At 43.5% G+C, this 25223-nt stretch overlaps 1 protein-coding gene across 5 annotated transcripts; it reads left to right on the top strand.

Annotated features, from left to right (window-relative positions):
* The first annotated feature begins 10232 nt into the window (after positions 1 to 10232).
* SSTR5 (somatostatin receptor 5) lies at positions 10233 to 24897 on the top strand. Of its 5 annotated transcripts, XM_030579034.1 has the most exons (6): positions 10233 to 10814; positions 11241 to 11546; positions 19879 to 19994; positions 20513 to 20664; positions 22559 to 22624; positions 22876 to 24897. In XM_030579034.1, the coding sequence occupies exon 6, from the start codon at positions 22893 to 22895 to the stop codon at positions 24045 to 24047; it is 1155 nt and encodes a 384-aa protein (XP_030434894.1). In that variant the 5' UTR covers positions 10233 to 10814; positions 11241 to 11546; positions 19879 to 19994; positions 20513 to 20664; positions 22559 to 22624; positions 22876 to 22892; the 3' UTR covers positions 24048 to 24897. The 5 variants fall into 5 exon arrangements, with proteins under 5 accessions (XP_030434894.1, XP_030434893.1, XP_030434897.1 ...); XM_030579033.1 differs by lacking the exon at positions 22559 to 22624; XM_030579037.1 differs by lacking the exons at positions 20513 to 20664; positions 22559 to 22624.
* Positions 24898 to 25223: the final 326 nt, after the last annotated feature.

Raw genomic sequence — 25223 nt, 5'->3', positions numbered from 1 at the left:
GGGTAGTATTGTCCATTCACACATATGGGATCCAACAGCCTATTATATAAGCACCTGTGCTGGCATCTGCCCCACCTCTTGTGAGCACCCCCCTTCTGGTCAGGTGCATCTTTAGTCCTTCCATTTATGGTGACCCCTCTCAGTGGTTTCTCAGGTGTTTTTTCAGTGACTTGGCCCTCCTGCACATTCACACACACTGTCTGTATGTGAATCACAACAGATCCCTCCCTGGGTATACAGTCCACCAGGGACCTATCTCAGTACACCTCAGTTGGTGTCTCTCTAGCCTTCCCTGGACTCAGTCTTTAGGTAGTCCCAGCCCTGGTATGGGGGTCTACCACCCAGGCTTCCTGCCTGGAGACACTATCTTCCTGCAGCCCTCCCTGGGCTCAGTTCTTACCCTGTCTCAGAAAGCAGCCAGGAGCTCCTTCTTAGCTCCACCCACCCCCAGTGAGCTGTCCATGGTTCTGCTGCTCTGCCATCCAGTCAGCCAGCCAGCAACATACTACTATCTTCTCCAACTCCAGGCAGTAACTGACTGCTGCTCTGTTCTGCAGCATCTTTTATATGGCCCTGCTGGGCCCTGATTGGCTGCTCGGAGGACATCTCTTCTGCTCCTTCCTGGGACGGAGTGTGGCAGAACCCTGAGGCCTTCAACAGAGGGCCTCAGAGTCTAGTCCACCCTGTCATAGCACCTCACAAATATTAATGGATTTATCCTCTCTGTGAGATAGGGAAGTGCTATTAACACATTTTACACCTGGGCAACCAAGTCAAAGCCAGATGAATGACTTCCCTGTGTTCATACAGTGTGTCTGTGTCCAGACTAGGAATTAGATGAGATTAAAAAACCTGCTGAGTCACAGTCCAGCAACAGGAGCATACTTCCTTCTGTGAACAAAACAGTTTACACTAAAGAAAAATCTTTTCAAGGATGTCTTATATTCAATGGAGTAATATGATAGCCACCCAGTGTGTCTGGCTAACGCTTGTACAGGCCATTTGACCTCATAACTTTCCCAGTGGAGATAGCAGAACTTCTGCTACTAAATGATGCCTCCTTATTTTTCAAAACTCTTCATTTGATGCCAGTGTCCCTGACAATTCTGCTAAAAGGCTTCAAGTCTATAAATATTTGGCATCAGAGCTTTGAAACTTCCAATTTAATAAAGCCACTCTCTTCATTTAATACAGACTGTTCTGTTAAATGGTTTGCACGTGTTTACATGTGCATAATGAGGAATCTGGCAGAAAACCAACGAAGGCTGGAGACTGGGAATGCTAAACTGCTGCTCACATCAGTAGTTACAAAATGAACAATGAATCACTTCACTCCACTCAACTCAACTCCAGCAATTACAATGCAACAAAAAGTCACCCCAGGAGGTCTCAGAGAGGCTGTTGACAAGTCGTGGGCAATCTGCAACCTGTGGATGATATTCTCTCTCTGTGCAGTGAGCCTGCACAAGTAACATTAACCATTTAAATCCCTCTAAATCTTATTTGGGGGCTTATGTGACACATCTGCCACTTGCTAACCTTTTGCTCAGGAGTGAATTTTACCCTGTATGAGAATCTCAGAGGCACTCTGAAGCACCTGCTTCAGCTTTCTATAGAGTAATCTCAAAAGAGTTAAGCATTTCCCACCAACTCATTCATAATAGCTCTCTCTTCACTGTAGAGCTAACAGGGACGCACATATGATTCAGGGTTGTCTATACTACAGGTTAGGTCAGTATAACTTATGCCACTCTGGGGTGTGAATAAGCCACCTCCCCCAGAGCGTTATAAGTCACACTGACCTAGGCACCAGTCTGAACAGTGCTCTGTTGGCAAGAGAGTTACTGCTTTTTGCAGAAGTGGTTTTATTATGCAGCTCTGTCTAGTCTGCATGCACTTACTTGGTGTAGAACTATGGCTCAAGTCTGACACTATTGCCTGTAAATTCATAAAGTAACAGTACACCCATTTTACAGCTGAGCAAACTGAGCCACAGATAAGTCATGTGTTTTACCTGACATGACAGATTCAGTCAGTGGCCTGGACCAGGATTCCTGCCTCTTACTCCCTTGTGCTAACCAGCTGGAAATGCTGCCAATGAAAAATTATGTGATTCTGACAGTTTCATATAGCTATAGTACTATCCTGATGCAACTGTATAGTACTACCCCTCTGCAACAGCTAATTTTTAAAATATCAGCTCTCATACTTCCCCTATTAGTGGTAGTCACAAGGTTAGTCAGATAAAAGTACAGTGTGAAAACAATATACTGCTTGGAAGTTCTGTCTCAAAACCCAAAGACTTTTAATAACTGAAAATGCCGACAATTATATTGTATTATATCCTGTAAGAAGAAACCTAGTCAGCCATTTCTGAATGCAATGAAGGGAGGTATGTTGATTTGAAACAAGAGCAAAGTGATATATTAACATTCTGCCTAGTAAATATTCTGTAATTGACAATTGATCATCTCACACACATTCATTTCATCCCTTCAGGCTTGATCCAATGGAGTGTTAGTAATCTGCATGTCAATTTAGAGAACAAAGAGCTCTGTGTAAGCTAGAAAATTGGTCTCGCTCACCAACAGAAATTAGGCCAATAAAAGATATTATCTCCCCCACCTTGTCTCTCTAATATCCTAGGACCAACATGGCAGCAACTATACTGCAAAGAAGAAAATTCTGGGCTTCTCTCTTGATTTTACTAAGATGGTGAAATTCTCCATGACAGAGTTAGGAGTCTAGTCAATTGACTTCTATAAAATGCAAAATAGAAGTGAGAGAGAAGTAGGGGGTGGGAAATGAAAGAATTGTTTTCTTAAATGATAGTGGTGGACTTTTTTAAAAAACACACTGGATCACCAGGTATCACAGACTCTGCACTCAGTGGCTGCTACTGAGTTACCAGAAAGGGGGGAAGAAGGAGGAGGAAAGGGAAGAGGGAGGGAAATATGGAACTGTGTCTTCACCCTCTCCTTGTGCTGGTCATTTGTGTTGCTCTTGGAGCTGAAAGGAGCCTTAAGTGGCGGAAACCACTTGAATGTGAACAGCTAGTAACCAGTAGTTAAAGGAGGATGGAAGCTCACCAATGATGGTGGCTATTGACACAAGTAGAGCTGGTAAAAAACTCTTTTTTGATGGAAAACTTTCATCAAAAAACTCTGTGCCCCAAAATCAACATACTTCAGCTGAAGACAGAAGTATTGTAGCCAAACCCTAAAATATTTCACTTTTTCAATATTGCAACAGAAGATCAGAATTTTCCAGGGAAAATTTAGACAAAATTTGGTTTAAAAAAATTGTCCAAATTTTCCATCGAAGCAAAACTCTATTTTCTGACCAACTCCAGTCAAAGCACTGAAGGGCATGGATTGTCATGGATTGTGTCGTCTATGTTTGGAAAGTGGCTAGTGCATTTTGAACACAGTGGCAATTAAAGAATAGGAATAATACTGTACTCATTTACCAACAGAAAAACAAATCCCCAAGATTTATCTTGATACAGGACTACCTCAAGGGAAACAAATTTCTAACAAGAGGATGGGTGGGGAACTGCATATGCTTAGTCCCTTGACAGGCTAGGTACTGAACCTAATATTAGTAAAAGAGGTTTCTCTTCTCTATCCACTGAAGGCAGTTGATTTGAAACACTCTTTTTTGTTTCCACAGGATTTTCTTTTCAAGTCAATTGCTAATAACCCAACAACCTGCATCCAGGGTGGTATTGCATCATAAATCTAAGCAGCTGTTTGAACTCTGCATTATTATTATTCTTTTAAAGAGGGGTTTGAGCTCAGGGACCTCTATGGATCATTGAGCGCATTGAAACAGTGCATAGTAACTGGATACTAAGGTAATGAACAACTAAGCAGAACTTTAGACTCTTTTGCCATAGGCACTACTCAGCAGGTGATCCAGCAATTCAGCAACAGATGGGCCTATTAATGTTGATTGGAGGGGTCCCTAATGGACTAATTTGAAAGCCATTGATTTTTCTGCCCGCATCAGTAAAGCCACAAAGAAAATCCAAAAAGTATTCATGCATCCTGCTGCTCCACTCTTCACAGTACACTTCTTGAAAGCATTTCAACAAAGACAACCGGTCAATGTGGGAGTGGGATCAGATAAAATAATCACCCCGCTTTAAATTTTCACACAGAATATGAACTGAACCAGATCTTCTCTGAGGTTCAAAAAAGTTTAGTTAACTTCTTGTGAGTCATTATTTTTTAATTCCCGTCTGCCTCTGAATTTCCTGGTAGAAGCATGGGAAGGGGCCCAAACCAACTCCTGTTGACTACTTCAGCAGGTGTTGCATTGGGCTCTAGAACTGGAAGAGGTAGAAGATTCTTGAATTGTTAAAGCTAGTTTAATCTGATTTGCTGTATGATACAGAGCAAAAATTTACCCGCTAATTTCTACAGCAAAATCCAACAACATGTAGCTAAATCAGAGCATATATTTTAGAAAAAATAACATCCATTCTTCATTTAAAGGATACATCTACACTACAGCCAGAGGTGTAATTTGCAGCTCATGTAGATGTATCTGCACTAGCTGTAATCTAGTTAGCACTCTAAAAATAGCAGTGACAATGCAGTGGGGTGGGCTTTAGTGAAGGATGCACAAATGAATATGGACACAGGGGAGTCATAATTATTGGGCCTACAAATTTACCCTTGTTGAAAGTGGATAAAAGTTCCCCAAAGGTGCAAAAATGAGTCAGGAAAACTGAATTAGTCCAAACAAAAAACCTTCCTGATACAATTCAAGGTCTGTGTTAAAATCTTGTCTGGTAAACAAGAGAATTGTGGGATCAATGGACTGAAACTGGTGTGTCAGAAACTAGGCCTAATTGGGGAACAAAATTAGGAGCAGGTGAACTATCCCACCCATCACTCCTTTTGGGGGTTCTTGAAAAAGGAGAGACTTTAGTGGAAAATTAGCAGATTGGGATGCTGGTTGACTGAAAGACAGAATAACAGGAAGTAGTGTGCTATGCCATCATGGCTGCCATCCTCACCATCTCCTGGGACCCCACTGGGAAATCACTGGGCCTTTGTTGTCCTGATCCTGGGAGATGTCCTGACCAAATGGAGCTGATTGACCCAGATGACATTAACACCTCCACCAGCTCTGGCTGAATACCAAATTCCACCTGGGATGAGGGACTTTGTCCCAGACACTCATTCTCTCCCTTGTGTGTCCTTTTCCTTTCCCACCTTATTTCTTCTCTTTCTTATCCCATTCCTTTCCCCGCTCTATCTAATAAGAGTCAGGCTTAACTAGCCAAAACTATATTTTGCAACACTCCTGTAAGCCTGTGACTGGAAAGGCAGATAAAAGCAATGCCCTAAACAGCCTGAAGCTGGGACAAATTTGCCAGCTTTCCGAGCGGCTGCTCAGATTGTGGACCTGTGTTTCTCCAGCCATGAGGTTGCAAGTGAGTCAACACCAGAGACAGAAGCTGCACTTTCTAATGCTTTTGGGGTGTGTTCCTCTTGTTTGGTCCTCTTGGCAATGGGACTGGGCTTTAACAACAACAGTAATAACAGCAGCTTTGGCCCATCTCAGCTGACTTCTCCCCCTCACCCCCCTCCAAAAGGAACAACTGTCAAATGGGTGGGGGAGGGGGGAATGTTCCTCCTAAAAGTGCTCTCCAGCGAAAGGGACAGAGAATGCCACATGCTCTTCAGGTAAAAGTCTTAATACTTTACATTTTAAATGCCATCATTGTTTTTCCTTCCTTTGTTTATAGCTTTAATAAATGGTTAAAAGGCTGTTGGATGGTGGGTTTGCCATGGCTATAAACAACCTGAGGTCTCCGTATTCCAAACCCTGAACCTTGTTGAACCCTGTTTACTGTTGGACAGTTTCAGGGTCAAGTTAACGCTTTAACTCTTAGGGCCCATATGTCCCATCTGAATTAATACAGCAGGAGTCAGGCAAGCTTGTGCAGCCACAGACATGGTGTCCTTTCTTCCAGTTTTAGCTAGATTAACCCGAGTGTGAGTATGTCTACAGGAGCTGCCATTCCGCCCCAGTCAATGGCTCCAGCTGATGGAGAATTCATGATTGGGACTCTATCCCTGGCATTAATTGCCCTCAATGTTAAAAGTTGTGTCTGAGTTCAATTTTCATGATTTCTGACTCCATCTTCCATTTGTTGGATCTTGTTATACCTTTGTCTGCTAGACTAAAGAGTCTTCCGGTAGCAGACTTTTCGGTATCTACCCCTGAATAGAAATGTACAGACCATGATCAAGAAGCCCTCTAACCTTCTAGTCAACAAGCTGTCATGAAAAGTCTGTTCTGGACAGATTTCAAATGAATTGTACAGACCTAGAAAGTTGAGATTACTCAGACTAGGTTCAAATGAGCATCCAAACATTTCTTAGGTTTGTCAAGTATTTGTAGACAAAATCAAATATGTTTTGTCACATGGACATGTTTTCTCATTTCAGTGAGATGCTTTCTTGTTTTACAGTACTTAGCATTTTCTTCCCTCAGATATAAGGCAGGATTTGAACACACAGGAGGCTCACAGCTTCCACAGCCCCCAAGTATCAGATCTAATACTAGGAGCTTCAGACCAGTGGAGTTCGCCGTGTTTCAAGGCCAGAAGGTCTGGTACAACAAGGCAACATGGTTGAATGAATAAGGCCCTAGACTGGGAGTCAGGAGCCTGCCTTCATTTCCCAGCTCTGATTGGCTACATGATCTTGGGCAAGCCACTTACCCACCCTGTGCCTCAGGTTCCCATTTTTGTAAACGAATGCTGCTCACCCGCTTTTATGAAGCACTTTAAGAGCTATGGATTATGGCTCCCTTTCATCACATTCAGCATGTGTCTAATTTTAAGCAAATTATTAATTCCATTGACTTCAGTGACTGGCTCTATTGAGACTACTCATGTCCTTAAATAACAAAGTGAATTGTGGTTTAAAAGCACTAAATATTGTTCTCATGGTGGCTGTGGCGGCAACTGGCTCAGAGGGGCACAAATGTGTCCTGTGTTTCCTACTGGTCTGCACACCCCTCTGAGGTGTATTTGGGTCGAGCTAAACCCACTTAGCCGTTCTAATTACAGAGTCCCAGCCCCAAGCCCCTGATCACAACACTTCCAAAATGTATAAACTCAGGAGCTGGATCCGAATCAGAATCCCCAGCTTTAAAATAGGCTGAACCAAAACAAAAAACTTATCCTCATTATTCTGGAATAATATTTCTTTCCCATTCAAGCAGCCAGTCTTTGTTCTTTCCTCTGACGCTCATCAATTAATTCAACAGGGAAAAACAGCTGACACAGGTTTCCTGAGCATTTTTCTTTTAAAGCGATCCCAAAACAGCCTCTATTTTTCAGCTGCGTTTTGACAAGTCAATTTCTAAAGCACAAAAGGTGCTTCACCTGCAACCTGTTTTTATAGCTCCCTCATAGCAGCCACATTTACCCCCCACTACACTTAAATTTTATTGCTAACCAATATAATTATCACCACTGTCATCATCATTCAAGATTTTGGTAGGAAATGCATTGTTAACAGGCCATATCATGACACTACATTTCTGTGTGAGCAATGGCAAAATGAAAAGCAACACCTCTCAGAATTATGTCTCCTGGTGGGTAGTCACATTTAAAAAAAAAATCACAAAACTGCTATATGGTAGCCTGATCTTTATCAGCACAGCACTGAACAAAAACACACTAAAAAAACACTCTAGGTTATAACGATGTCAAATACCATAAATATTGTCGGCAAAAGAGATGAGCCCATTAGAGTAAAAAATCATGGTCATGAATATGAGACTTCTCTTATTTAAAAATGTGCTTGTTTTACTGGTACCCATCAACGCATACAGACACACACCAGCTACATCATCCATCCACCTGCTACATAATGTTCCACATTTGATAAGATCAGATGTTTTTTCGAAAGGGTGTGCTGTAGGCATAGGCACTAGAACTAGCAGTACCACACCCTCGGGCTAGAAGTGGTTTCCATTACATACAGGCTTCACAATTTGGTTCAAGGGTCAGCACCCCCACCATATAAATTGTTCCAGCATCCTTGGTGCTAGGAATTATTTTGGGGACATTCTCTGGCCTGTGTTATACAGGTCAGACTAGATGATCACCTTGGTCCTTTCTGGCCTTGGAATTTAGGAGACTTGATCCTTCAAGCTCCTTCTCATGGCCAGATGCCTGCATTCATAGACTGCCCTGTGGATTTCAGTGAGGTCCCTGGCACAAAATGGCTTGCAGAATTGGGCTAGTAGATGATAACTTTTGTGAGGCAGGAATAGTCTTTTTCCCCATTTATAACAGTCAGCCCCTGGTCTCTCACTGGCCTAACTCCACTCCCATTGGGAGTTTGACCATTGAAGTCAATGGGAGCAGAATTAGACCAATATTAGGTGCTTTTGAAAATCCCACATAGGTGCTGGAGCTGTGGGTGCAGCAGCTTGAAGTGGATTATACTATATCCAGGGTTTACAGTTTGGTTCAACGGCTCTCAGCACCGCCACTATACAAATTGTTCCAGCACCCCTGAAATCCCACCCAATAATAATAACAAGTATTTGCAAGATCTAACTCTTTATTCAGAATACATGTCATTAATGAATTCAGTGTATTTTCAGCAGCTCTCTTTTTTTTTAGAGTAAATTAGCCTATGAGAAAAGTTCACTTGAAATGAATCCTATTTTTATTCCTGTTGATATTCACAACGTGGCAAGTGTATCACATTTTAATTGACATGTTTTCAAAGAGGGCAATCAAAACCTCTGCTTCCTTTCTGGTTATCAACTCCACGCTATTGTTATCAAATGATTGCCCCCTTGTCATGGCCAGAGCGAGCTGGAGTCTTAGTTTAATTTAGCGATAACACGATCATAAATACATCAGTAGAATCCATTAGAAAGAGACATGCTGAAAACAGCCTTTTTCTCCTTTATGTTTTGCATTTATGCATCTGACTCAATGGCAGCTGTCTAATTGAAAAGCCGTGGCAGGGGATTAAGATCATATAAGTTGTTACGAAGAAGGACATTCCGTGCATGTTGATGAATAAGGGAGTGCCTGGAGGGGCCAGTCTAGCTCTGAACAGGGATAACAGCGCAGTGTTCTCCCGTATCACACAGGCTAATGCATGTCAACATTCTCAGCTTCCTCTCGGCACAAGGTCATATCTGCAGCATGCAGTGGCATCGTGAAGAGGGACGTGTGAGCAACGTGAATGCGCAGGACTGCAGCGGATGGGTGATTTCGGTATCTCAGTGGGCAAGGATGGTGTAGGACAGGGGTAGACCACAGACTGTGGGCCAAATCCGGACCCCCAGATATTTTTGAATGGATCATGACATCTTTTTATTTATTTCTTCTTATCAGTACAGTGGTTGCTTTATTATTATGTTCTCTGGGGCCTATCCTTGATTATACCTTGACCAAGAAATCTGGACCTCGACAAAAAATAATTGACTACCCCTGGTGTAGGGGCGGGACTGGTGTGGGGGAGAAGGGTGCAGGGAGGAAATGGGAGAGAAGACGTATGTGTCATATTTGTTCCCGTGCTGCACTCAAAGAGCCAAATACTTCAGTCACGTAATACCTACTGCAAACCCTGGGGAAGTCAATGGGATGGCAACAGGGGAACAAATCTGTGCAAAATATGGCTCTATAGTCTAATTTTTTTTAGATATTCTGTATTACTGGAGAGTGGGGAGAAGGGATAGCTCAGTGGTTTGAGCACTGGCCTATTAAACCCCCAGTTGTGAGTTCAGTCCTTGAGGCGGCACCTAGAGATCTGGGGCAAAACCAGTATTTGGTCCTGCTAGTGAAGGCAGAAGGCTGGACTTGATGACCTTTCAGGATCCCTTCCAGTTCTAGGAGACAGTTATAACTCCATATACATATTTTGTGGGGAGGGATAGCTCAGTGGTTTGAGCATTAGCCTGCTAAACCCAGAGTTGTGAGTTCAATCCTTGAGGGGGTCATTTAGGGATCTGGGGTAAAAATCTGTCTGGGGACTGGCCCTGCTTTGAGCAGGGGGTTGGACTAGATAACCATCTGAGGTCCCTCCCAACCCTGACATTCTATGATTAGGGGCCTGATCCACAACCCATTGAAGTCAGTAGAAAGACTCCTCAAGGAATCAATCCTTAGAGACTTTCCTGACCTTGTAGGGAGATGGACTCTGATTAGCTAATGGATTCTCTTCACCCAGGTCTTCAAAATGATCTGCTCGTTTATCCAGGAGGAAAAGAGAAAGATGCACTGGCTGAAGGCTATTAAGCTGTGACAGGTGCCATGGTGATGAATTGGGCTGGGGGGGTGTATGTGTGTGAAAGAAGGATCTCCTGGAAACAGACACAGCATCATGAAGGAGAGAGGGGGAATCTATTAAAAAGCCTCCCTTAAGATCCCTACACACTGAGCGACCCACCGGACTTGGGCTGGAGGTGCAAAGACCAGAGGCTGCTGCTCTCTCTGTATCTGCAGGAAGAGCTTTGCCTAGTTACCGAGAGGGCTGGGGAGAGCAGGGCTTGGAGAAGGGAGGAGAGATCCCCCTGTGGAGGGCTCTGAGAGAGGCGGCGGGGGGAGCATTTACCCTGACCAGCCTGCAAGCCCCAGAAGGAAACCAGAGAAAGGGAGGCATTTCTGAAGCAGCAGGCGCAGGACACCCGGCTGCCGTGGGGATCCCAGAAGCAGCCGCCAGCCCAGCCAACCCCTCTCCCCACCCCCAGATCTTTAAAAGCGGGGGTGGGAGGTTAAAGACAAAGAAGCAAAGGGATCCAGAGCAAAGGGAGTGCAGGTAAGAGCCGCTCCTTCACCCATTCCTCTGCTCCCCCGTGCCCGGGGGATCCCCGCCACTAAGCGAGCGAGCCCCCCTTACTCGGGAAGGAGCCGGGCTTTCCCGATCCCATACTGGGGGGGTTCGCTCTCTGCTCGGACAACTTTGCAGCCAGCTCCATCTCGCACCTGTAACTTCCTCCCCTTAGCACGGAGCACCCGGAGCCTGGGAGACTCCAGCTGATGGCTGGGGGCCGTGGACACTGGGCTGTCACCCCCTGCCCCCTTTTGCTGAGTATTCCTCTCCCGGGTGTTCCCAGCCCCCAAGCCCCCGGGAGGGACCAGGCGACCAGCGCTTTGCAGCGATCTCCCGTTCACACAGGACTTTTCCCACGCGGATCCTGGCACAGCTCAGAGTCGTCGTCGTCTTTTCTTTCTGTTTTTGCAGCGTGTTACCCACCTCCATCCCCGCCGCTCCAGCAGGTAGGCAGCTGCTCCCCCTGGCCTGCCCCCTGTCCCCTGGCCTGCCCCCTGTCTGCGTGGATTGCCGTGGGGCGGTAGGGGGCTAAGCTTCCAGCTGCTTCCCTTCCACACCCGTTTTAAAGCCTGTAAAAAGGGGTGGGGAGAAGGGAGGCGAAGATCTGGTCCCCGTTTAGCTGGCTTCGGAGGGAGAAGAGGCGGCTGGATCAGCTGGGAAGCGGGGCCGGTTTATTTCAGACCTGGATCTTACCAAGAAGAATCCACGGAAATGCAGGTAACCCTGCCCCCTTTGCTTTCCCTTTGCCCAAGGAAGCGGGGACTGGAAGAGAGGCACGTAGAGAGATGTATAGGGCTGGGGCTTGTGGCGGTGGCTAGTGTCTATTGCCAGGTCAGTCCTGGGGCACAAGGGCTGGGCACTGGAATGATCTTTCTTCTTTTGTTGTCCCTTTTCCTCTCCAGTTTGTCATAAGGGAGCCTGCCTTTGTCTCCTAAAAGAGTTAGGCACCTATTCCAGCTGAGCTGGGTGTCTAACTCCCTTAGGCTCCTTTGAAATCCTAGCAGATTCACGGCCAAATTTGCATAGACTTTCCCTCTGCTTCTCGCAACCTACTAGTAAGAGAAAAGACTTTAATAACTGATCAGGGAGGGGGTGGCAAAGTGCATCGGAACTGACTTTGCCTGAAGGGTAAAGGAAATAGGAGGCTGAGATCCCGGTGGTGTCAAGTTTGTATTAATAATGCAAATATTTGAACCATACCTAATCCGGAGTTCCCATTTCCTTAACACTTTCCTTTTTAGGGAAGATTTGAAATAAGGGAAGAATTGTTTGCAAAGCCAGGTGAAAAGGGCCTTCTTGGTGAAGGACAAATACAATGTTGCTTCTCTCTCTTTTTTTTTTTAATTTTCCAAAAGGGGATTTATGCATTTGTCTCTTTGTGGGGTCCTTGATCAGGGCTGTGATGATCATTTTTATAGGACATTTATATTAAAGGCATGGAAATTCAAGCAGACAATGTCACTAGCGTTCTTGAGTCCCCACTAGAGCTGCTGATCAAACCTACTGAGAGTGTATGTGCTTAAAATAGTTGGAAAGTTTATCTTCCCTAAAGGACAATGTGTAGTGTGTGTGTTCGTGTGTGATAAATAGCTATGAATGGCTAAAAGTTGCCCTCAAATACAGCAGTGACTGCAGAGGAGTTACATCAAGGAATCTGAGCCTATCTGGACATGTACATTGCATATGTGTTCACGCCCATATACATATACACGCATACATGCATATATAATACAGTGACAAGTGACCCATGCAGTCCTAAGCAATCACCTTGAAAACACCAAAAAATGGAGTGTTTGCCTAATAGAGGTTAGTTTTTAAAGGCAGCACAGAATTGTTTAGGGATGCTTTAAAATGGTCACTTAGAGGTGAGGAGAGTTGCCTGTAGAGGTGGTTGTTGAAGATGTGTATGTAGATCTTCTCATAGCAAACAAGCACTACCTTGTTTGGTCTTTGTCATGAGCAATGATCTGGAAAAGTTACAGCAACAGAAGCTGTACAAGTGGAGCATAATGCTAGAGTCACCAGTAGATAGGCAGGGATTGCATGAAGTGCATTTGTTTACTGGGAAACAAATGCATAGAATTTTGTTTAGTTAGGGTTACAATCCAGCCTGAAAATATTTACTCTCTGTATGTGAGATCTAGTCAAATATTATTCATACAGTGCCCGCAAGTATATGTGTGAATGCCAAACCATCACTGCTCATTCTAATGTGATTGTACCATTTAACATGAACCTTTTCATGGATATTTGCATGAAAGCACTTTCATTTGTATGAATTATTGAATCACTGAATCATAGAAATGTAGGGCTGCTGGAATGACTCTCACATGAACAAGTGTATTTGTGTACAGAGAAAAGTATTCACTGTTCATTCATCACTATTCTTCTGTTTAAAACATTTTAGATAACCAGTCAGGGAGCAGAAATAATGCCAGTGACTTATGTGGCCACTCACACACCATGAACCATTAGTCAAAAGGACTAATTTATGAACATGCCAAAGTCTGAAAATTTTTGTATGAATTATTCTGCAAAGACTTGCAAATTGCAAATATGCATTTAAGAACATTTTATAAACGGAAAAGGGCACCGTTCATGGGATAATTTATCACAATTAATTATTTGTCCTGCTTTAATATGTATATAAAAGAAATAATTGCTGGGCATGAGGGTAATAACAGTAAAATTGTCAGCAGAAAAATATAATTCCTAAAAATGTGATACATTACCCAAAGCCAAAATGGTAACACATTGTATATTTGCCCTCAGAGTCAGTCAGTATTTGTGTTATCAACAGATCAGGTGAAAAAAGCTCAATTTTTTTTTTTAAGAAGAAGAAGCAGAAGAAAAGGCTTTATTTTGTGAAAAATGTAGTATGGATCTATTTATGTTTCATTAAAACTTTTCACAATTTTTTCATTTTAAAAAAAATTTGTCAGAGTTTTACAAATGATGGTTTCATTTCCACTGAGGAAAAAATATTTCTCTTGTTTTTTAAAATGTTTTTTCCAATGGGAAAAAAGGGATTTTTAAAAAGTGAAAAAAAAAATTACTCTCTCTCATTTTTCCCCAACTTTTCCATCTTTTTTTCCCATGGGGGGGGGATAAGCAAAAACTGTGAAAATTGAATTTTAAAAAATTGAAATTTGCTAAAAATAATTTCAATTGAAAATTGAAAAATTTCCACAAAAATGGAAATTTCCATTTAGTTAAAAAAAAAAGGTTTTATTGCAAAACCTTTGACCAGCTCTGTTTATTAAGAGAGAGACAAGGTAGGGGTGGTATCGTCTTTTATTGGACCAACTCTGGCAGAATGTGGAATCTTTCGAGCTCCTCAGGTCTGGGAAGGAAGCAGAGTGTCTGAATTAAATACAAGGTGGGACAGATTGTTAAGCAGAAGGGGTAACATGTGGGGGGGTCACTTGAAATGCAGTGGGAGACTAGGGGTTAGATTGTTATGTATAAAGAGTTTGAAGGTTGCTGACAGTGCTCCGGGCTTGTCTACACTTAAAATGCTATAGTGTAGACTCTACCTCCGCCAAAAGAAGGGTTCACCCATTGCCCTAGGTAACCCACCTCCCAGGAAGCAGTAGCTAGGTCAACGGAAGAATTCTGCTGTCTACCTAGCACAGGCTCTGGGACTTAGATCAGTGTAGCTACATCTCTCAGGGGTTTTTCACATTCCTGAGAGACATAGGTATACAGATGTAAAATCAGGCAGCTAAAAACAAGCAACAATGGGCTTGAAATGTTAAAAGCTCAGTGATTTTTTGGGGCATGGCTTACCCCCTCATCCAGTGTGATGTGGTTTACTAAGCCCTCTCCCTGGCCAGGTAGTTGTAATGAACCAGTGTCCCTGTTAAGTCTCTGGCTTTTGGTGTCTGCAGAGTTACACATTCATTATATTGTTTTACCTCCCTGCCTACCTCAACACCCACTCCTCCTAAGGCCAGATCCTCAGTACTGTGTATTGGCACAGTTTCTTTGACTTCCATGGAGCCGGCTGAGGGTCCGCTCCTTCATTTCAAGCCCCTCCTCTTGCTTCACCTGTTAAATGAAGAGCTGGGTCTCCCTCTCTGCAGTCTTTGGTGGAGATGTAGTGTCCTCACCTGCCTCCCCATTCTCTTGTATGTGAGGAAGGGGGCAATATCCTTGCTTCACAAAATAACTAATCTTAGGAGGTGGTAGTGTAGCCATTTTTCTCCCCATCAAAACCTGTAGCTCCGCTGGCACATTGTAGGAAACTTTGAGAAACAATCAGAATTGAGGTACAATTCTACGATGTATCCTGGCTATTTGCCCATGTGGTTTTTCTATTACTATTACCATCATTTGCTTTAAAACAGGATCTATCTGGCAGGTTCATATTTCATCTGCTTTTGCTATTTTTTCTTCACTGCAAAGCCATAACCTAACTTTCTGTTATCTTAATTCTCTTCACACCAAGTAAATTTCATGCTGTACAGAGAAGATTATGATTCCAGTTGGCGAATAAGCCGTAGGAGTCAATGAAATCCTCACCCACAAAGATTCTGGTTTTTATGCAACTTCTTCCTGATCTCTGTTGTTGACAAGTTTATGTCCTGAAGTGTTAGGCATGTTAAGCCTTAGCTTTGCTATTGTCACTGTGGTACTGTATATAGCCCAATTTGGAGCAAGTACACCGAATTGCAAGCTTCATTTATGAATGAAGTTACCGACACTGCAAATTCAAACCGTGCCATTGAATCTGCAGATAGACTCATAGACTCTAGGACTGGAAGGGACCTCGAGAGGTCATCGAGTCCAGTCCCCTGCCCTCATGGCAGGACCAAATACTGTCTAGACCATCCCTAAAAGACATTTATCTAACCTACTCTTAAATATCTCCAGAGATGGAGATTCCACAACTTCCCTAGGCAATCTATTCCAGTGTTTAACTACCCTGACAGTTAGGAACTTTTTCCTAATATCCAACCTAAATCTCCCTTGCTGCAGTTTAAGCCCATTGCTTCTTGTTCTACCATTGGAGGCTAAGGTGAACAAGTTTTCTCCCTCCTCCTGATGACAACTTTTTAGATACCTGAAAAATGCTATCATGTCCCCTCTCAGTCTTCTCTTTTCCAAACTAAACAAACTCAATTCCTTCAGCTTTCCTTCATAGGTCATGTTCTCTAGACCTTTAATCATTCTTGTTGCTCTTCTCTGGGCCCTCTCCAATTTCTCCACATCTTTCTTGAAATGCGGTGCCCAGAACTGGACACAATACTTCAGTTGAGGCCTAACCAGCGCAGAGTAAAGCGAAAGAATGACTTCTCGTGTCTTGTTTACAACACACCTGTTAATGCATCTCAGAATCACGTTTGCTTTTTTTGCAACAGTATCACACTGTTGACTCATATTAAGCTGATGACCAATTATGTGTCTGAATGACCATTTGCACACACAAATATCTGATTTCATGCATGCAATAAAGGTAATTATACATCCAGATCATGTACACAATTGGACATGTAAAGTTTGGAGAATTGAGCCCTAGCTTATTAAAATTGAAAGAATTTTTAAAATCCTATTTACGGCTCTTCTCTTTAAGTTGTTTATTTACCTTCTACATTTCTCTCAGCTTGGAGTATGAAAAGCAATAAAACCAGTTTTGCCTTGCTTATAGTCATTTTCATCCTCAGGTCCTCAGGGCAGCAATGGTTGGGTTTAAAATACATATAACAACCCCACATATATTGTCTCAGATGTTGAAACCAAGATCTTCAGCACTGAAACCATAGGAGTCTAATGGTGCAGCTCCAGGTGTAACTCCATTAGCTGGCAGCAGTAGTAGGTTCTTAGTAATGGAAACATGTCTCTAAATCTGAAATGTGGGTTGTACCAGCCTATGGTCTGAGAGAAACCCTTGGAGGCAGCTTTCTTGAATCCTTAAAAAACATAGCCTGAAGATGGGTGGTGAAATGGAAGTGAGAGTACAGCAGAGAAGTAGCTGCTGCTGGCGAGGATGAGGTGTTTGTCTCACATGAGAGGAAGACCCAGGAGCAGGAGGAAGAGAAGAACCCTGTCTATGCAGGAAAGAAGGTGGGAGAGAAGATCCATCAATTCTGGAGTGTAGAGATGAGGGAAGAAAAATCAGTTAAACTATAACATTTACTCAAAATGTCAGAGTAAATATTGGGCCACATTCATCTTTGGTGTAACTCCACTGAAATCAATCCTCATGCTTTTATGTCTGTGCGTTTTAAGCACTGGACACATTTAGGTGAAATATCCCAGCATGATGTCAGAAATAGAGAAAGGCCAAGAAACTAAAGCAAAAACCAAAGTAATCTGGAAGAGAGACACTCCCCAGGAGCTGTGCATAATTTCCAGTGAACATGTTCCATTAATTTTGTTTAAAAGAAAACAACAACCAAAACACCCAAGTAAAAAACAAATCAGTCAGAATCCCTTAATTACCTATTGCCAGCCCATGCTCAAGCTTGATCAGTAATTAATTACTGCAGCAACAATATAAGAGAAGGGGCCTTAGCCCCTTCAGTACAATTTCATCAGCAAGATGTAGAGGAAAATGATCTGTGCTTGCCATACATCACTAGCTGGCCTCGCCAAAGCTGCCAAGTTTTTTTGTCATGCTGTTTGAAGCCCAAATTGTCAGTTGTTACATGGTGAGACAAAGTGATTCTTTATTTGGCTCCGTGGATAGGGTATTAGAGTGGGACACAGGAGACCTGGGTGTAATTCCTGCCTCTGCCATTGGCCTGCTGGGTTACTTTGGGCAAATCACGCCTGCCTCCTGTGCCTCAGTTTTCCCATCTTTAAAATGGGGATAATGATACTGATCTCCAGTCTAAGGTGCTTTGAGCTCTATGGGGGACAAGTGCTATATAATAGCTAAGTATTATTATTGTTGATTCATTAATGATGCTGAAATAGCAGATGGAAAGAGTGGAGCTACTGGAGTCTACAACAGCAAAACTCTTCTTTCTGTATAAAGGTATGCACTCAAGATCCATGCTTCCCTCCATGCTCCTGCTTTCTTCCCCAAAGAAGAAAACATCCTTCCCCGGTTCTCTACCCTATGCCCCACTGGGTTATGCCTGTCTCATAACAAACCGATAACCTCATGTTCCCTGCCCATTTCCTCATGGCTGCCAACTCAGCACATCTCTGTGTGGTGCCATTCTGGACTGCATGTCTATATTCCCCATCCCCAACTTGCATTCCTGATGTGTTTGATACCAAGCGGCGTGCCCCAAGTGTAGGTCCTGGGACCAGTTTTGTTCAATAGCTTCATTAATGATCTGGAGGATGGTGAGGACTGCACTCTCAGCAAGTCTGCAGATGACACTAAACTGGGAGGAGTGGTACATACACTGGAGGGTAGGGAAAGGATACAGAGGGACAAATTACAGGATTGGGCCAAAAGAAATCTGATGAGGTTTAAGAAGGACAAGTGCAGAGTCCTGCACTTAGGACGGAAGAATCCCATGCACTGCTAGAGAATAGGGAGTGAGTGGCTAGGCAGCAGTTCTGCAGAAAAGGACCTAGGGGTCACAGTGGACAAGAAGCTGGATATGAGTCAACAGTGTGCCAAGAAGGCTAACAACATTTTGGGCTGTATAAGTAGGAGCATTGCCAGCAGATTGAGGGATGTGATCATTCCTCTCTATTTGGCACTAGTGAGGCCTCATCTGCAATACTGTGTCCAGTTTTGGGCCCCACACTACAAGAAGGATGTGGAAAAATTGGAAAGAGTCCAGCGGAGGACAACAAAAATGATTAGGGGGCTGGAGCACATGACTTATAAGGAGAAGCCAAGGGAACTGGGATTATTTAGTCTTTAGAAGAGAAGAATGAGGGGGGATTTGATAGCTGCTTTCATCTGCCTGAAATGGGGTTCCAAAGATGATGGATCTAGACTGTTCTCAGTGGTACCAGGTGACAGAACAAGGAGCAATGGTCTCAAGTTGCAGGGGGGGAGGCCTAGGTTGGATATTAGGAAACACTATTTCACTAGGAGAGTGGTGAAGCACTGGAATGGGTTACCTAGGAAGTCTTTAGAGGTTCTTAAGGCCCAGCTTGACAAAGCCCTGGCTGGGATGATTTAGTTGGGGTTGGTTCTACTTTGGGTAGGGGGTTGGACTAGATCAGCGGTTCTCAAAGCTGTCCCGCTGCTTGTTCAGGGAAAGCCCCTGGTGGGCTGGGATGGTTTATTTACCTGCCGTGTCCACAGGCTCAGCCGATTGTGGCTCCCACTGGCTGTGATTCGCTGCTCCAGGCCAATGGGAGCTGCGGGAAGGGCGACCAGCACATCCCATGACCTGCGCTGCTTCCTGCAGCCCTCATTGGCCTGGAGCAGCCAGTGGGAGCCTCGATCTGCCAAATCTGCAGATGTGGCAGGTAAACAAACTGGCCTGGCCCGCCAGGGGCTTTCCCTGAACAAGTGGCAGACTGGCTTTGAGAACCACTGGACTAGATGACCTCCTGAGGTCCCTTCCAACCCTGATATTCTATGATTCTATGTGGCCTACTTCTTCCTCCCCTAGAAAGTTCTCAGACAGAGTGAGCAATTTGGATCCAATAAAGAAGGGAGGCTGGTCACATCAGAACAAGCCAGGGCAGGAGAACTGCTCCTGGCAAAGTGTAGATGTATCAGCTCAAGCCTTTCTCCACCCTTCTCTCTTGCCTTGATATCAGAAAGCAGAGAACCTCAGAACTTGTGCTAAGACCCGAGATAGCCTTCTTTGTACTGCTCCCCCAGTAAGGCATCCAGACCTGTGATTTTAGCCAGCGCTCAGGGTATCATGGATTGATGGAAATCTGTGAAAGATTTTGTGATTAAAAAGTGCAACATGATGAGTTTAGCAGTAGCATTTTATCATTTAAGCAATAGTTACGTGGTTTCCCTGGAACCAAAAATACAAAATGCATCAGATGGAATTTTATAAGAGTGCCAGGGCTAAAACTCCTGCTTTTACAAAATAAAATAAAATAAAAATCTGTTGAGGAATCTCTAAAGAAAAACGGTATTAGGACCTTGTTTTTTCCTCTCCACTGAGAGACCTTCCTTCCAGCAATACAAGTTCTTTTCCCAACCATGCTGGGACACAGTCAGAACTGGCATACTGCAGGGAAGAGTACCATTCACAGAAGCATCAACTCTACTTTCTGCAGAAGGTGGGTAATGTATTTGGAGGTTCCTCAGCTAAATATTAACCTATCCCACTCCTCTTTAGTTTGTGAGCTAAACAATCTCAGAAGCTACTTACCTACTGTATCTATCAAGGCTCTTCTATCAGGCCCATCCCTGCACTGTCAAAAACACATGGTAGTAGGGCAGTTCATCAGTTACAGAACCTGCAAATTCCCCTCCAATTTCTTTTCTCCCATATTTGCTATAGTTTCATAGAGTTTAATGGCAGATGGGACCATTAGATCATTTAGTCTGACCTGTAAATCATAGGCCCTTAAATTTCACCCATTTACTCCTGTATGGAGCCCAGTAACTTGTATTTGGCTAAAGTATATCTTCCTAAAAGAACATCCAGTCTTGACTGGAAGACATCAAAGGTTGAAGACAACTACAGCATGTGCTTATGCTCTTCAACCACAGTCTTCTTAGGTTTTCTGTCCTAATCTTTGTGCATTTTTTGTCTTCGCTGGCACATCTTCCCCAATTGCAAATTATAAAGCAGACTGTTTTCTTCAGACATTGACTCCCCACCTGCGAATTTCAAAATCAGAACAAACTATTTCCTACTATTACTGAGAGCAGAAGGAACTTACACTATGGCCCACTGTGAATGTAGTGGATGAAAGAGAAATAACCCGCTGAGTTGACCGCAAGGTTCGTAATGTAAATTCTTCTGCATTTCTACACTGTCTGCGTTGCACCTCATTACCCTTGTAGTGGCTGCTTCACAAACTAGCAAGAGATAGAGTAATAAAAAACATCAATATGAGTCAGGCACAGTGGAGGCAGAAGCTTGGAAAAGTTCCCCCTACTCATCTTGACTAATAAACCATAACTCCTACTCAAGTGTGTGTGGACTAGTAGATAGTGCATGGGACAGAGACACAGGAGACCTGGGTTTTGCTCCTAGCTCAACTGCTGGGTGACCTCGGGCAAGTGGTTTTACCTCTGGGCTGTGGTTTCCCCACCTGCAAAAGGTTTGATAATGATGCCGGACGGGCGGCGGGGGCGCAGTCAAGGGCAGGGGTTCTGGGGGCAATCAGGGGACAGGGAGAAGGGGTGGTTGAATGGGGCAGGAGTCCCGGGGGGCCAGTCAGGACTGAGGAGGGGTTGGATGGGACAGCAGGGGACAGTCAGGGGTGGGGCTTCCAGGGATGGTCAGGGGACAGGGAGCAGGGGGGGATGGTGGGTGGGACAGGGGTTCTGGGGATACTGTCAGGGAACGGGGGGAGGGAGAGTTCGATGGGGCAGGAGTCCCAAGGGGAGGCCCTAGGGGGTGAGAAATTGAAGGGGGCGGATAGGGGCTCGGGGCTGGGCCACGCCTAGCTGTTTGAGGTGGCACAGCTTCCCCTAACTGGCCCTCCATACAATTTCTGAGCCCCGATGCTGCTCTCAGGCCAAAAAGTTTGCCCATTCCTGCTATAAGAGCTGGGAATTATTACTACTGACTGTCAAGACATGCATAGAATTCAAGGCTCACGAAAGGCATTTCCTTGACACAAAGCTCAAATCATAATTTGGGGTCATGCAGAAAGGGCGTATGGGAAAAGTTAATGGACTTAGAATTTAGAGCTGGAAATGAGCTGATCTGTTCCTTTCTAATGCAGTTTTCTTTGCATTCGTGAGTGCTATATCTAGTGCTTTGTCTATTCTCAAATGTTCCAAAATGTAGGACTTTCCATCATAGATATCAGTGAATTTATACTCAGGCTTTGTTTGCTGTAATGGAAGGTTTTATTTTTCCACACCTACACAGATGTTGATGTTTCCCGTGGGTTTTCAATTGATTCAGCCAGACTGTAAGTGGCATCTGAATCTATTAGCTCAGATTGCTTCTATGTGAGCAGGCAGATCTGGGAAATATTGCAGGGGAATCAGCCTCGGTTGCAAATATGAGACGCAGGTTTTGGTCTGGATTTTAAAAACACCCTTCTCCCCTCAGGCATTTAGATTTGGAATTTTGGTTCACACCTGTTGCTACTCACAAGGATTACTGCAAAGCCATTGTGGACCAGATTATAGCAAAAGAGGGGTAGATTTTAAACCAATCAGCAGCTATAGCTGAGTCCAGATTTTCAGAAGGCCTCATCCCAGAAGTTTCTATTGTGACACTTTGGCTGCAAAAAACCCTTTGAAAATCTGGCCCTAAATTAATAGCTAATCTCTTTCCGTAGGAACTCAGGTGGTTTTTCCACACTGGAAAGCAGGATATTTCACCTTTTTGGGGGGCCCTGGAAAGAGATGAGGCATAAGGCAGATGAGTTGTAGAATCATTCAGATAACACATTGTCTTCGAGGTGTCATGATAAAATGAACAGAAATTAACAATTGTGATCGGTCGTGCTTTCTTGGGAAAAGATTGCTCATGCTACCCACCTGCCAGCACAATGTTATGACCAATGACGGGCAAAACAACAATATATAAAACTCACTTTTTGGTTTCAAAGTCATGATGGGCTTGACCTAAAACTCTGGATCCAAATGCCCCTGAACTTTGGAGTGTTCAAAATCTGCATCTGTATTTGAATGTTCCATCTCTGCTTTTCAGACGTATTCCTTTCCAAACAGCTCCTGAGGATGCAACCTATTATGATGAGCTATTGGTCTGTTCCAGGTTGGTGATTAATCATAGACTAGAATCATAGATTCTTATATTATTATTTATTGTGGATGCTGTATAGCAGAGCAACACCTGCTTGATACCGAAACGATTGTTGATTTCACTTGTAATTACATTTATGGTACACTGAGCAATGCCTACAACAGATGCTTAATGTGAAATCCAGTTCTGGAAGTTGCCCATCAAATGCATGGCTTTTAAAAATTCTTTTTTCTTCTCTTTCTTCTTTCCTTTTCTTATTTCAGGAACAAGATGTTTGTGAATGTTAATCTATCTCAACCTTAAAAAAATTGGAAAAGGAAAAATGGATCCTTTATATTTTTCCAGTGCTTTTGGCATGGAGGTCAGTGCCCAAGATGTAAATTCCTCCTCACTGATGAACATGACAAACAATGGGACTATGACAGGACTTCCTGTGTCCAAAGATGTTCACACAGTTCTTATCTCTATCATATACTTCCTTGTATGTGCAATCGGACTCAGTGGGAACACCTTGGTCATTTATGTGGTTTTGCGTCATGCCAAGATGAAAACAGTCACCAACATTTACATCTTGAATTTAGCCGTAGCCGATGTACTCTTCATGCTTGGCTTGCCATTCCTGGCTACTCAGAACACCATCTCTTACTGGCCCTTTGGCTTCTTTTGGTGTCGGCTTGTTATGACCTTAGACGGCATTAATCAATTCACCAGTATATTTTCCTTGACTGTCATGAGTATGGATCGCTACCTTGCAGTAGTTCATCCCATCAAGTCCACCAAATGGCGGCGTCCAAGGGTGGCCAAACTGATCAGTATAACAGTCTGGACTTTCTCATTCTTGATGGTTCTTCCAGTCATTATATTTGCAGATGTTCAGGAACACCTTCACACCTGCAACATGAACTGGCCAGAGCCAGTAAACATATGGTCAGCAGTCTTCATCATTTACACATCGGTCTTGGGATTTTTTGGACCCCTGCTGGTGATCTGCCTCTGCTACCTGCTGATCGTGATTAAGGTCAAGTCTTCTGGGGTCCGAGTTGGGTCCACAAGGCGCAGGCGGTCAGAGAGGAAAGTGACCAGGATGGTGGTCATCATTGTGGTGGTCTTTGTGTTTTGCTGGCTCCCGTTCTATATACTGAACATTGTCAATTTGATATCCACCTTGCCGGAAGAGCCTGGGTTACTCGGTGTTTACTTCTTTGTGGTGGTTCTGTCCTATGCAAACAGCTGTGCCAACCCCATACTTTATGGATTTCTCTCTGACAACTTCAAGCAGAGTTTTCAGAAAGTTTTATGTCTCCGGAAGGGGAATGGTGTTGAAGACGGAGATCCGACCAAGCACAGGCAGGAGAACAGCAGTCGCTTGCAAGAAGCAATGCTAACCCAGAGAAACATGGAATTCAATGGACATATGCAAACGAGTAAGGTGTGAGGTCCTGGCTTGAAAAACTGTAAATAAACTGCAGAGCTGAAAAACTGGTGGGGGATGTGTGTGTGCAAATCAGAGATAAAACTGAAATCCTGAGACCCACAAGCTCAAACAAATGTACATAGATTCCCTCTCCCCATGAATTAGGGATTATATTGAATTCTGTGGAATGCCTAAGGCACGTAGCTAAAGCAATCGGACACGTTATCACTTTCTCTTTCTATATGCAGGGGACAGATTTAGTGGTACATTCTGGCTGCTGGCTGCCATTCTGGTGATGCAAAGCAGCTGTGAATCTGTTTTAACCATCCTATTTGTTTTGCATTGCCGGATCAGCAAAAAGCAGAGAGTGTATTGGTTCATTTGCCCCAAAGTATTCTAAAAAGTTTGTTAAGTGAATGTTTTATATTAAAAAAGGAAAAAGCACTATTTCTTAAGTGGCAGTTTTCAAAGTAACATAGCTCACAGCACTAATTTACTGATCTTGGAAGTATGCATATGCCATAGTTTTGAAATGCTGCTTAACCATTTGCATTGTTTTACTGTAATTATCCCACATAAGAGACTCCAAATGCCCAGAAGTGTTTCAAGTCAATTGAACCTCCCCCACTACAAATAAAAATACCTTGAAAAAGAATTATTAAATGAATGTGAAATGGAAAATTCATTCATAGTGCGCATAACATTCTAATCCAAGCTGCTTATGAAATGTAACGCCGTCACTTTATTACTATGTAAATGACAGTGATTGTGAAGTCCTGAAAAGCTGTTCTGTGTCTATTTATTGGTTCTGAATGTAAGTATGGATCTGAATTTAAATTGTATTTTCAGAAATTAAAACAAGTTGAATTCCCTCTTGGCTAGCAGGCTCGTGTCTTTTCCTACCATTGTAAGTCACCGCATGCTGAAACTGACACAGCTTTGTCCTTGATGCTTAACTTATCATAGATCCAACTATTGTTATTATTTCTTGTTTGTATGACAGTAGGGCCTATGTGCTACAGCCAAGATCAGAGGCCCATTGTGCTAGGCACTGTACTAACACCTAATGAGAGACGTTATGCCTTGATGAGCTTATAGCTGAAGTAGACAAGACAGACAGGAAAAGAGAGGTCAGTGACAGATCCAGGAAGAGCACCTCCATCTCCTGAGTCCCAGCCCAGTACCCTATCCAATGGA

Source organism: Gopherus evgoodei, chromosome 10, assembly GCF_007399415.2.
Source record: "Gopherus evgoodei ecotype Sinaloan lineage chromosome 10, rGopEvg1_v1.p, whole genome shotgun sequence".
Classification (NCBI taxonomy): Eukaryota; Metazoa; Chordata; order Testudines; family Testudinidae; genus Gopherus; species Gopherus evgoodei.
Note: the sequence above shows the minus strand (reverse complement) of the source record. Positions and strands in the feature narration are given on the sequence as shown.